Source organism: Chlorocebus sabaeus, chromosome 26 (genome assembly GCF_047675955.1).
Source record: "Chlorocebus sabaeus isolate Y175 chromosome 26, mChlSab1.0.hap1, whole genome shotgun sequence".
Taxonomy (NCBI): Eukaryota; Metazoa; Chordata; class Mammalia; order Primates; family Cercopithecidae; genus Chlorocebus; species Chlorocebus sabaeus.
In genome coordinates this window covers 17,006,624-17,020,064 of record NC_132929.1, presented here as the reverse complement: position 1 = coordinate 17,020,064, position 13,441 = coordinate 17,006,624, and the positions used below count along the sequence as shown (strand labels likewise).

The following is a 13,441-nucleotide window of genomic DNA, read 5'->3' as shown; positions in this document are numbered from 1 at the left end:
TGCATTCTCAGCCCACTAAAAATAGTTCTTGAATTTTATCTCCCTTTCTTCATTCCCTAAAGGGTAACAAAGACTAATAAACAACCATAAGGCAGGCAGGTATTATAAAACAAGGAGAAAAAAAAAAAATTAGGGGCAGTGGCTCACGCCTATAATCCCAAGACTTTGGGAGGCAGAGACAGGGGGATTGCTTGAGCCCAGGAATTTGAGATCAGCCTGAACAATGTAGCGAGACCCTGTCTCTACAAAAAAGTTTAAGAATACTAGCCAGGTGTAGTGGGATGTGCCTGTAGTCCTAGCTACTTGGAGGCTGAGGCGGGAGGATCCCTTGAACCTGGAAGATTGAGGCTGCAATGAGCCATAATTGTGGCATTGTACTCCAGCCTGGGAGATAGAGCAAGACCCTATATCAAAAAAAAAAAAAAAAAAAAAAGGCCTGGCGCAGTGGTTCATGCCTGTAATCCCAACACTTTGGGAACCCAAGGCGGGCGGATCACAAGGTCAAGAGATCGAGACTATCCTGGCCAACATGGTGAAACCCTGGTAAAAATACAAAAATTATCCAGGCATGGTGGCGCACACCTGTAATCACAGCTACTCAGGAGGCTGAGGCAGGATAATTGCTTGAATCCAGGAGGTGGAGGTTGCAGTGAGCTGAGATCACACCATTGCACTCCAGCTCTGGGCGACAGAGGAAGACCCATCTCAGGAAAAGAAAAAAGAAAGTAGATAAGAACACAGTAAAGTTGGGTTGCTGGGTGTGATGGCTTGTGCCTGTAGTCATGGTTACTATGGAGGCTGAGGTGGGAGGATTGCTTGAGCTAAGGAGTTTTGGACTGTAGGGCGCTGTGCTGATTGGATGCCTGTACTAAGATTGGCATCCATGTGGTGACCTCCCAGGAGCGGGGAAAACCACCAGGCTGCCTAAGTAAGGGTGAACGAACCCAGGTCAGACATGGAACAGGTCAGAACCCCTGTGCTCATCAGTAGTGGAATCCTGCCTGTGAATAGCCACTGCACTCCAGCCTGGACAACATAGCAAGACCCTGTCTCTAAAAAAAAAAAAAAAGTTGAAAATTAGCCAGGCGTCATGGCTTGCACCTGTAGTCCCAGCTACTTGGGAGGCTGAGGCAGGAAAATCGCTTGAACCTGGAAGGTGGGGGTTGCAGTGAGCTGAGATCACACCACTGCACTCCAGCCTGGGTGACAGAGCAAGACTCCACCTTAAAAAAAAAAAAAAATAAGAAATTGAACTTTTATTCTGGTTTTTTTTTTCCCCCATTTTTCAGAATAAGTTGACTGAACAACTTTAAATTTCCTGATGACATGGTCTATTGTGTGGGTCCTTGGGGAAAATGTTATTTAGACATTTCTCTAAATATATTTCTGGCATGAGATAGCTCTCTGTATATATTCAACTGCTCTGTTTGTCTTTTCAAAATACCACAGGTAGCAGATGTACTTCAGTTTTCCATGGAAACGGGTGGCTATCTTCCAAACTGCATCACTACTTTGCAGGAGAGTTTAATCAAACACCTTAAAGTAGCCCCTAAATATCTCTCCTTTCTAGAAAAGAGACAAAAACTGATTCAGGTGAGTGTTAGAGGATGTCGTGTATGACATTATCTTTTTTCAAGTGTTTTCTGAGCAGTATTATCAGCCTGTTATACAGAAAAATGACAGCTGCCATGTAATCATATGAACATTGCCAAAATCTTAACTGTGCCAAATGGGAATAGTTTATATCTGGTCTCAAGTGGATAAAAGCCAGGATCCAGATTTGCTGGCTATCAATTAAAAAGCACTTTTAGGCCGGGCTCAGTGGCTCACGCCTGTAATCCCAGCACTTTGGGAGGCCGAGGTGGGCGGATTACCTGAGGTCAGGAGTTCAAGACCAGCCTGACTAACATGGTGAAATCTCGTCTCTACTAAAAATACAAAAATTAACTGGGCATGGTGGCAGGCGTCTGTAATCTCAGCCACTCGGGAGACGGAGGCAGGAGAATCGCTTGAACCCGGAGTTGGGGGCAGGGGCAGCGGACATTGCAGTGAGCTGAGATCGTGCCACTGCACTCCAGCCTGGGCAACAGAGTGAGACTCCATCTCAAAAAATAATAAATAAATAAATAAAATAAGCACTTTTAAATAAATTTTCTAGCTGTGATGGGGGAAATTTTTGTGAGAATTTGGATCAAGGCAATGGAACCAAAAATCACCCTAGTTATTTCTCCCAAAGTAAAGTAAATTTTCTTTAGCTTCTGACAGCCTTGCATGCAAACTTAGGTCATAATTGTATTGGCTGCAGTTCTGTTCACATAATCAAGTTTGCTGCCTCTGGCTTTGAGAAGTCTTGATTGACCAGCCTCTACCCTGCTCTTTCTCTGTTACACACACACTGTTAATGTAGGAGTATGTGTGCAAAGCGTGTGTATGCTCAAAGGCTATCAATAGTGTGAAAGTAGAAGGTAATAATAGAAGAAAACAATAGTGTCTTAAATTAAGCAACACTTTAAACAGTTCTTTTCTTGAGTCTCACTCTGTCACCAGGCTGGAGTGCTGTGGGGTGATCTCAGCTCACCGCAACCTCTGCCTCCTGGGTTAAAGCGATTCTCCTGTCTCAGCCTCCTGAGTAGCTGAGACTACAGGCACGCACCACCACACCCAGCTAATTTTTGTATTTTTAGTAGAGATGGGGTTTCACCATGTTAGCCAGGATGGTCTCGATGTCTTGACCTTGTGATCCGCCCATCTCGGCCTCCCAAAGTGCTGGGATTACAGGCGTGAGCCACTGCGCCCAGCCTTAAACAGTTATTTTCTTTAAAGTCTTGCTTACTATTCAGAGGAAATTGTTTTATTGTCTCCAGGAAAATCCAGAAGTATGGTTCATCCGACCTGTGTCACCCTCTTTACTGAAAATTTTGGCCCTGGAAGCTACCTACCTGTTACCCCTTCGCTTGGCACTCCTAGATGAGATGATGTCTGACCTAACCACCCTGGTGGATGGTTACCTAAACACGTATCGCGAAGGGTCTGCAGACCGGCTTGGAGGCACCGAGGTAGGTGCAGCTGTCTGTCTTCAGGACCTCCTTTCTGCCTTCTTCTCAAGGAAGGCAGACGCAGTGACACCCTTTCTTCATAGCTGCAATAGTTTTTATGGGGCCAACTTGGTGATAAATACTCTTGAAGGGGTAACAGCTTGGGCATGATCCATCCCCTCACCTTTTTATAATATTAAGTTAGGTTTCCAGGAAATATTTCTGTCTAAGAATGGGTAAGTTTAATATTTCCATGTTTATTTTTTATTTTTATTTTATTTTATTTTATTTTTTTTTTTGAGACAGAGTCTTACTCTGTCACCTAGGCTGGAGTACAATGACGTGATCTCAGCTCACTGAAAACTCCACCTCTTGGGTTCCAGCGATTCTCCTGCCTCAGCCTCTTGAGTAGCTGGGATTACAGGCACCTGCCACCACGCCCAGCTAATTTTTGTATTTTTAGTAGAGGCAGGGTTTCACCATGTTGGCCAGGTTGTTCTCAAACTCCTGACCTCGTGATACGCCCACCTTGGCCTCCCAAAGTGCTGGGATTACAGGTGTGAGTCACCACGCCCAGCCTTTTTTTTTTTTTTTTTTTTTTTGAGACAGAGTCTCGCTCTGTTGCCCAGGCTGGAGTGCAGTGGCCAGATCTCAGCTCACTGCAAGCTCCGCCTCCCAGGTCCACGCCATTCTCCTGCCTCAGCCTCCGGAGTAGCTGGGACTACAGGCGCCCGCCACCTCGCCCGGCTAGTTTTTTTTTGTATTTTTTAGTAGAAACGGGGTTTCACTGTGTTAGCCAGGATGGTCTCGATCTCCTGACCTCGTGATCCACCCGTCTCGGCCTCCCAAAGTGCTGGGATTACAGGCTTGAGCAACCGCGCCTGGCAATGCCCAGCCTATTTTTATTTTTTGAGATGCAGTCTCGTTCTGTCACCCAGGCTGGAATGCAGTGGTATGATCTCAGCTCACTGTAGCCTCAGCCTCCTGGGTTCAAGGAATTCTCCTGCCTCAGCCTCCCAAGTAACTGGGATTACAGGCACCTGCCACCATGCCCGGCTAATTTTTGTATTTTTAGTAGAGACGGGGTTTTACCATGTTGGCCAGGCTGGTCTTGAACTCCTGACCTTAGGTGATTAGCCTGCCTCAGCCTCCCAGAGTGCTGGGATTACAGGCATAAGCCACTGTGCCTGGCCTCCATATTTATTCTTTTTTTTTTTTTTTTTTTTTGAGATGGAGTCTTGCTCTGTTGCCTAGGCTGGAGTGCAGTGGCACAATCTTGGCTCACTGCAAGCTCTGCCTCCCGGGTTCAGCCATTCTCCTGTCTCAGCCTCCCAAGTAGCTGGGACTACAGGCGCCCACTACCACGCCTGGCTAATTTTTTTTTTTTTTTTTTTTTTTTTTTTTTGTATTTTATAGTAGAGATGGGGTTTCACCGTGGTCTCAATCTCCTGACCTTGTGATCCACCCACCTCGGCCTCCCAAAGTGCTGAGATTACAGGCGTGAGCCATCGCACCCGGCCACCCATATTTATTCTTATGCAGCAGAGAGATATAAAAAAACTATAGGTCTGAGGTTAGGAGTTCGAGACCAGCCTGGCCAACATGATGAAATCCCATCTCTACTAAAAATACAAAAAATGAACCAGGTGTGGTGCCACATGCCTGTAGTCCCAGCTACTCAGGAGGCTGAGGCAGGAGAACAGCTTGAACCCGGGAGGTGGAGGTTGCAGTGAGCTGAGATCATACCACTGCACTCCAGCCTGGGTGACAGAGCAAGACTCTGTCTCAAAAAAAAAAAAAAAAAGAAAAGAAAAGAAAAAAAGGAAAAGAAAAGCTTAAACGATTAAACTGAGAATTTCAATCATTTTTCAAGCATACTATGAATATTAGCAATGACTGTCTCAAAAAAATAAAGGGCCGGGGCCGGCTACGGTGGCTTACGCCTGTAATCCCAGCACTTTGGGAGGCCAAGGCTGATGATCACCTGAGGTCAAGAGTTTGAAATAAGCCTGGCAAACATGGTGAAACACCGTCTCTACAAAAAATACAAAAATTAGCTGGGCATGGTGGTGGGCACCTGTAGTCCCAGCTACTTGGGAGACTGAGGCAGGAGAATTGTTTGAACCCAGGAGGTGGGGGCTGCAGTGAGCCAAAATTCTGCCGCTGCACTCCAGTCTGGGTGACCAGCAGAGACTCTGTCTGAAAAAGAAAAGAAAAGAAATGAGAGGCAAGGGAAGGGGAGGGGAGGGGAGGAGTGTGGAGGGAAGGAGAGGAGGAGGAAGGGAGAGAAGGGAAGGGGGAGGAAGAGGGAGAGGGAGGAGGAGGAGGGGAGGGAGACTATAGACCAGGATTTGGCAAACTGTAGCCTGCTGGCCAAATCTGGCCTGCAGACTGTTTTCTCCAGCTCATGAGCTAAGAACAAATTTAACATTTTTAAACGATTGTTTGAAAAAAAAGGAGTAGAAGTAGTATATGAGACTGTGGCTCACAAAGCCTAAACTATTTGCTGTTTTGTCCTTTACAGGAAAAGTTTGCCAGTTGCCACTATAAACCAATCTTACTTATGAATATTGATATCAAATCTTAAAATAATAGCTTTTTTTTTTTTCTTTGTTTTGAGATGGGGTTTTGCTCTTGTTGCCCAGGCTGGAGTGCAGTGGCATGATAGCGGCTCACTACAACCTCCACCTCCTGGGTTCAAGCGATTCTCCTGCCTCAGCCTCCCGAGTAGCTGGGATTACAGGCATGCGCTACCACGCCTGGCTAATTTTGTATTTTTAGTAGAGACGGGGTTTCTCCATCTTGGTCAGACTGGTCTTGAACTCTTGACCTCAGATGATCCGCCCTCCTTGGCCATCCAAGATGCTAGGATTACAGGCGTGAGCCACTGCGCCCAGCCTAATACTGGTATTTTTTATATGAACCCTATATATATTATTGTTTTTAATGTGTCACTGGATTCTAGTTGTAAGCATGGTTCAGTGTGACAAGATTCTCCATTTCAGTAGAGCCAAGAAAGTCTTATGATTATCTTATAAATTGTAATATTCTACATGCATTATTTGTCACAGTTGGAATAGATGGTAACTTTTCTAACCCAATAAAATATATACAGTCATCTCTTAGTATCTGTGGGGGATTGGTTCCAGGATCCCCTGTGGATTCCAAAATCCATGATGCTCAAGTCCCTTATGTGAAATGTAAGGATGATATTATGAAACATATGAATGAACCGGGCGTGGTGGCTCATGCCTGTAATCCCAGCACTTTGGGAGGCCAAGGAAGGCAGATACCTTGGGCACGGGAGTTTGAAAACAGACTGGCCAACATGGTGAAATCCTGTCTCTACTAATAATACAAAAATTAGCTGGGCATGGTGGTGCATGCCTGTAATCCCAGCTACTTGGGAGGCTGAGGCAGGAGAATCGCTTGAACCCAGGAGGTGGAGGTTGCAGTGAGCCAAGATTGCACCATTGTACTCCAGCCTGGGCGACAAGAGCAAAACTCCATCTCCTAAAAAAAAAAAAAGAAATGTATGGATGAAATGTAATGTCCCTTATATGAAATGTAAGGATGATTTAAAGTATAGGGGAGGGTATGTATAGGTTATATGGAAATGTGCAGCAGCATTTTTTCATTTTTCACTATCATATCTTCCCCTATACTTTAAATCATTCTTAGATTACTTATAATAGCTAATACAATGTAAATGCTATGTAAATAGTTGTCATATTGCATTGTTTATGGAATAATGAAATGAAAAAACAAGTTTGTACATAATCATTTCAAATGCAGCCATCCTTTTTTTTTTTTTTTTTTTTTTTTTTTTTTGAGACAGAGTCTTGCTCTGTCACCCAGGCTGGAGTGCAGTGGTACAACCTGGGTCATTGCAACCTCCACCTCCTGAGTTCAAGTGATTCTCCTCCCTCAGCCTCCTGAGTAGCTGAAATTACAAGCATGTGCTACCACGCTCAGCTAATTTTTGTATTTTTAGTAGAGATGGGATTTGGCCATGTTGGTCAGGCTGGTCTGGAACGCCTGACCTCAAGTGATCCGCCCACCTCAGCCTCCCAAAGTGCTGGGATTACAGGTGTGAACCACTTTTTCCTTGCTATTGCAATCTACAATTGGTTGAATCCATGGATGCAGAACCCATGGATATGGAAAGTATCTGAAGAGAGAAGACTACATATTTGTTTGAGAACACTAATATCAGGAATAGTACAAAAATTGTGACTCTCACCACTATTTTAGCATTTTTGAAGCTATTAGCCAGTGTAATTAGAAAATAAAATGTGAGCTATGAAAATCGAAAAAAGGAATCAGAATTATGACTTGCCAGTTATACAACTAAAAACTGAAAAGGAACAACTGAAAAAGACTACCACAAACAAAAAGCCAATTTATAAAGTGCCTGGGTACAAATGTAAAAATTACTAGTTTTTTGATATCCATATAAGCAGCTAAAAAAACATAATCAGAGGCCAGGTGTGGTGGCTTATGCCTATAATCCCAGCACTTTGGAAGGCTGAGGTGGGAGGATCGCTTGAGCCCAGGGGTTCAAGACCAGCCTGGCCAGCGTAGTGAAACCCTGTCTCTACAAAAAAATTAAAAATTAGCCAGGCGTGGTGGCACACACCTGAAGTTCCAGCTACTCTGAGTGGCCGAGGCTGAGGTGGGAGGATTGCTTGACCCCAGCAGGTGGAGATTGCAGTAAACCATGATCACACCACTGTACTTCAGCCTGGGTGACAGAACAAGGCCCTGTCTCAAAAAAAAAACCCACAAAAATTAGCAAGGTGTGGTGGCATGCACCTGTGCTTCCAGCTACTCAGGAGGCTGAGGCAGGAGGATCACTAAAGGCCAGGAGTTAGAGGTTATAGTGAGCCATGATTGCACCATTGCACTCCAGCCTAGGCAACAGAGCAAGACCCTTTCTAAAAAAAAAAAAAATAAAACTCCCCCAAACCTGAAAGAGTTAACAAAAATTTGTAGGAAAATAAAAATGTAATCCAATGAAAAAAAATATATGCATATGATCAGGTAGACTATCTTTGGGAGCTAACACAAGAAACTGCTCTAAGAAGATGTACCTGCTAAGGCAGCTGAGGCCAGGTTGGAAGGGAGACTAACTTTTCCTGTATAATCTTTTTACATGCGTGCATACACAAACAGACACACAGCCCTATGGATTCATTCCCTTTTCAAAATATTGAAATTAGTGGAAAAATGCTACTACTATAATTGAAGACACCAGAGGGTGCTATATGAACACATTTGAATAGACTCTCATTTACCAATTACCATTTGGTACAATAGAAGTGATTTCAGGCCAGGCGCGGTTGCTCGCAACTATAATTCCAGCATTTTGGGAGGCCAAGGCAGGCCGGCTGATCATGAGGTCAGGAGATCGAGACCATCCTGGTTAACATGGTGAAACCCCATCTCTACTAAAACACAAAATTTACTTGGGCATGGCTAGGTGCGGCGGCTCACACCTGTAATCCCAGCACTTTGGGAGGCCGAGGCAGGTGGATCACGAGGTCAGGAGATCGAGACCATCCTGGCTAATGCAGTGAAACCCTGTCTCTATTTAAAAAAAAAAAAAAAAAAAATTAACTGGGCGTGGTGGCAGGCGCCTGTAGTCCCAGCTACTTGGGAGGCTGAGGCAGGAGAATGGCCTGAACCCAGGAGGCGTATCTTGCAGTGAGCCCAGGTCGCACCACTGCACTTCAGCCTGGGCAACAGAGGGAGACTGTCTCAAAAAAAAAAAAAAAAAAAATTTACCTGGGCAGGGTGGCGCATGCCTCTAATCCCAGCTACTTGAGAAGCTAAGGCAGGAGAATTGCTTGAACCAGGGAATCAGAGGTTGCAGTGAGCTGAGATCGCCCCACTGCACTCCAGCCTGGTGACAGAGGGACACTCTGTCTCAAAAAAAAAAAAAAGTGATTTTAAGTACCAAATTCAGAAGTTTAGTTACAATAAACTTGTGTTTGCTTTCTCTTCTTAGCCTACATGTATGGAGCTGCCAGAGGAACTGCTTCAACTCAAGGACTTCCAGAAGCAGCGCAGGGAGAAAGCTGCAAGAGAATACAGGGTGAATGCACAGGGACTCCTAATAAGGACAGTGCTACAGCCAAAGAAATTAGTGATAGAGACAGCAGGAAAAGAGGAGAAAGTCAAAGGCTTCTTATTTGGTAAAAATTGTAGGATAGATAAAGCTCCAAGTTTTACATCTCAAGACTTTCATGGGGATGTGAATTTACTGAAAGAAGAATCTTTGAATAAACAAGCTACAAAGCCTCAGCATCTGCCTCCCATAGAGGAAGGGGAAACCAGTGAGGATTCCAGTAACAAACTCATTTGCTCTGAGTCAAAGGGGTCAGAGGACCAGAGAATAACTCAGAAAGAACACTTTATGACACCCAAACATGAGTTGCAGGCAAATTTATCTTTGAAAGAGGAGATAGAACAGTTATTGATGGTGGAAAACAAGGAAGATTTAAAATGCACAAAACAGGCTATTTCAATGTCTTCCTTTTCTCAGGAAACCAGAATGTCTCCAAGTGACACCTTTTATCCTATAAAAAATGCTGTCCTTTCCACACTCCCTCCTTGTCCAGCCTTGGAGAAGATCGATTCCTGGATAAATCCTTTTCTAACTCTGCCTTAGAGATGTGCAGTTTGTTCTTAAGGCCATGCAGGTGGCATATTTCCTTTGCCATCAGGGCCTTCCACAGTGCCCACGTTCCTCATGTTGTAAATGTAGTAATGCTTCAGTCACAGGGGAAAATTATATCCTCTTGCTTACTCCTGTGTTCCGGGTATGCAGAGAATGAGAACGAATAAGTTAAATGATGGAAGAAGTATAATTTCTGATTATGTCACTGTGTAGAAATGTTCTCAGTGACCAGAGTGCATTATTTCTCATAATTTGGGTTTAGAGGATTTGAAGAAAGGAAAAATCTTGGGCTTAGTGTCAGGAAGACGCCATCATTTTCAAATTTTGTTTTGCTTCTTGACTTGCAGATTCCTTTGAAGGGAGCTGGTAAAACTATTAATGATCCATTTTAAAAATTGGTACCTGATAATTTTACCAGTACTTTTTTTCTTTTTTATTTATTTATTTGTTTTATTTATTTATTTATTTTACCGCTCCTTGTGGAGCAGGGCTACACCATAGGCAGTGTGCCTGGAGTAGCCACTTTTTTCCTTTTTAAAATATATTATTAACTTTATGTTTGAATGTTGTATGTTTTGTCTGTCTCTTAGGCAAATAGTTAATATTATAGGAATCAATAATTTAATTTTTGTTTTATTTATTTATTTTTTGATGGAGTCTCGCTCTGTTGCCCAGGCTGGAGTGCAGTGGTGTGATCTCTGCTCACTGCAACCTCCACCTCCCGGGTTCAAGCGATTCTCCTGCCTCAGCCCCCCGAGTAGCTGGGATTACAGGTGCCTGCCACCACGCCCGGCTAATTTTTGTATTTTTAGTAGAGACAGGGTTTCACCATGTTGGCCAGGCTGGTCTCGAACTCCTGACTGACCTCGTGGTCCACCTGCCTTGGCCTTCCAAAGTGCTGGGATTACAGGTATGAGTCACCGTGCCCAGCCAATATCTTTATTTTAATTTGTTTTTATTTCCTTTACTGTTAGCTGGTTTTGTCCATTTTCCTAACAAAGCAGGAACCCTGGGTTTCTTTTTAGTCTGTCTGTTGTATAAACTTGAAATCTGACTCCATTCTATTTGCCTGGGGTTAGTATACTTTCTTAGGTTGAAAGGAAGGCAGCTTGTATTGAGCCTTTTAAAGTATTGAATGCTTGCAAATTGCTCACGTTCTTTTGTGTAAAATAACCAATAAAGCTGTTTTGGCATATTCTACTTAAAAAGAACAATCTCTCACTTTTCTTAATTGGGTCAGGGTGGAAAGAAATATCTGGATTTCTAGGTCCAGAGTCCAGTTTATAAATCTGTGATTCGGCCGGGCGCGGTGGCTCAAGCCTGTAATCCCAGCACTTTGGGAGGCCGAGACGGGCGGATCACGAGGTCAGGAGATCGAGACCATCCTGACTAACGCGGTGAAACCCCGTCTCTACCAAAAAAACACAAAAAACTAGCCAGGCGAGGTGGCGGGCGCCTGTAGTCCCAGCTACTCGGGAGGCCGAGGCAGGAGAATGGCGTAAACCCGGGAGGCGGAGCTTGCAGTGAGCTGAGATCCGGCCACTGCACTCCAGCCTGGGCGACTGAGCGAGGCTCCGTCTCAAAAAAAAAAAAAAAAAAAGAAGTTGCAATTCTTCTTATAGTTATGTCCAAATGAACATTTATTTCCTCTTTTGTTATCTCTGATTACACTACAAAAAGTCCACTTGTAGAAGAACTGGTATCAAAAACTCAACACAGCGGCCTGTTTATAAGAAACAGCATAAAATAGTTACTTCGGTTCTAAAATAACTTCTCTATTGAAAAAGACTAATCATTTCTACATTTGGGAAATGTTTGTGTTAATTAGTTTTCTGTGGTCAAGTGTTCTTATATTGCTATATTTTCATAATAAATAAATATCGACTCTTACTCTTTTTGCACTTAGGAACAATGTAAGATGAGGAGCATCCTTGTCTGCACTAGTTGATTCTGAGTGCCACTGAGAGAATTGCTATGCCTTTGCAAACTCCGGAACCCAGATCTAATCTGAGTTTAAGATTAAGGCAGGCCTAAGGGCAGTCGGTTCAGCCCTGCAGTTGCCTTATCTCACCTTATACTTAGTTTAGAAAGTCACTTGGGGCCAGAGTAGTTACTGGTTTATCTCTGGTGAATGCATCTCCAGGTTGAGCCCAGAATGTGGTCAATCGAGGTTAACTCTGCAAAAGGCATGGATTCCTGTAAAATTTTTGAACTTCATTTAGCTTCTTAACAGAACCACTCAGTTGCTGGTCTTGAACTCCTGACCTCAGGTGAGCCACAAGATCATTCAGTTGCTACTCATAACATATATATATACATGCTATAAAGTACAATGTAAAAAAAAAAAAAAAATTGAAAAAAAAAAGTACAATGTAGTACCCCTCAGGGTGGGCACGGTGACTCACGCCTGTAATCCCAGCACTCTGGGAGGCCGAGGCGGGTGGATCACGAGGTCAGGAGTTTGAGACCAGCCTGGCCAAGATGGTGAAACACTGTCTCTACTAAAAATACAAAAATTAGCCAGGCGTGGTGGCATGCGCCTGTAATTCCAGTGCCTTGTAATTCCAGGCTGAGGCAGAAGAATCGCTTGAACCCAGGAGGCAGAGGTTGCAGTGAGCCGAGATCATGCCACTGCACTCTAGCCTGAGCGACAGAACGAAACTCCATCTCAAAAAAAAAAAAAAAAAAGAAAAAAAAGAAAGTACAATGTAGGACCCCTCATGTTATAAAAAGGATTTTTCTGGCCCAGAGTGGTGGCTCATGCCTGTAATCCCAGCAGTTTGGGAGGCTGAGGCAGGTGGATCACCTGAGGTCAGGTGTTCAAGACCAGCCTGGGCAACATGGTGAAACCCCATCTCTACTAAAAATACAAAAATTAGCTGGGCACAGTGGTGCGTGCCTGTAATTCCAGCTTCTTGGGAGGCTGAGGCAGGAAAATCGCTTGAGCCTGGGAAGTGGAGGTTGCAGTGAGCCGAGATTGCACCACTGCACTCCAACCTTTCAACCTGGGAGACAGAGAGAGACTCCGTCTCAAAAAAAAAAAAAAAAAAAAAAAAAAGAATTTTTCTGCTGGGTGTGGTAGCTAATGCCTGTAATCCCAGCACTTTGGGAGGCTGAGGAAGTGAATCACCTGAGGTCAGGAGTTGGAGACCAGCCTGGCCAACATGGTGAAACTCTGTCTCTACAAAAAATACAAAAAGTAGCCAGGTGTGATAGCGCACAAGTAATCCCAGTTACTTAGGAGGCTGAGGCAGGAGAATCACTTGAACCTGGGAGGTGGAGGTTGCACTGAGCTGACATGGCACCACTGCACTACAGCCTGGGCAACAGAGTGAGACTCTTATCGCAAAAAAAAAAAAAAAAAAAAAAAAAGCCAGGTGCAGTGGTTCACATCTGTAATTTCAGAACTTTGGGAGGTGAGACAGGCAGATCAATCGAGGTCAGGACTTTGACACCAGACTGGCCAACGTGGTGAATCCCTCTGTCTACTAAAAATACAAAAATTAGCCAGGTATGCTGGCAGGTGCCTGTAATCCCAGCTACTCAGGAAGCTGAGGTGAGAGAATCATATGAACCAGGGAGGTGGAGGTTGCAGTGAGCTAAGATCATGCCACTGCACTCCAACCTGGGTGACAAGAGCGAGACTCCATCTAAAAAAAAAACCAAGCGTGGTGGCGCGCACTTGTAGTCCCAGCTTTTCAAGAGGCTGAGGCGGGAGACTTGC

The 13,441-nt window shown here is 44.2% G+C and overlaps 1 protein-coding gene across 1 annotated transcript in view; it reads left to right on the top strand.

Annotated features, from left to right (window-relative positions):
* EXD1 (exonuclease 3'-5' domain containing 1) overlaps positions 1–10,925 on the top strand; it is a 40,633-nt gene extending 29,708 nt beyond the window's left edge. The window contains exons 9-11 of the mRNA XM_038009846.2: positions 1,450–1,593; positions 2,865–3,056; positions 9,046–10,925. Coding sequence (XP_037865774.1) covers positions 1,450–1,593; positions 2,865–3,056; positions 9,046–9,708 — 999 coding nt within the window. The 3' untranslated portion in view covers positions 9,709–10,925. The remainder of the gene's footprint in view (positions 1–1,449; positions 1,594–2,864; positions 3,057–9,045) is intronic.
* The last annotated feature ends 2,516 nt before the right edge of the window (positions 10,926–13,441 follow it).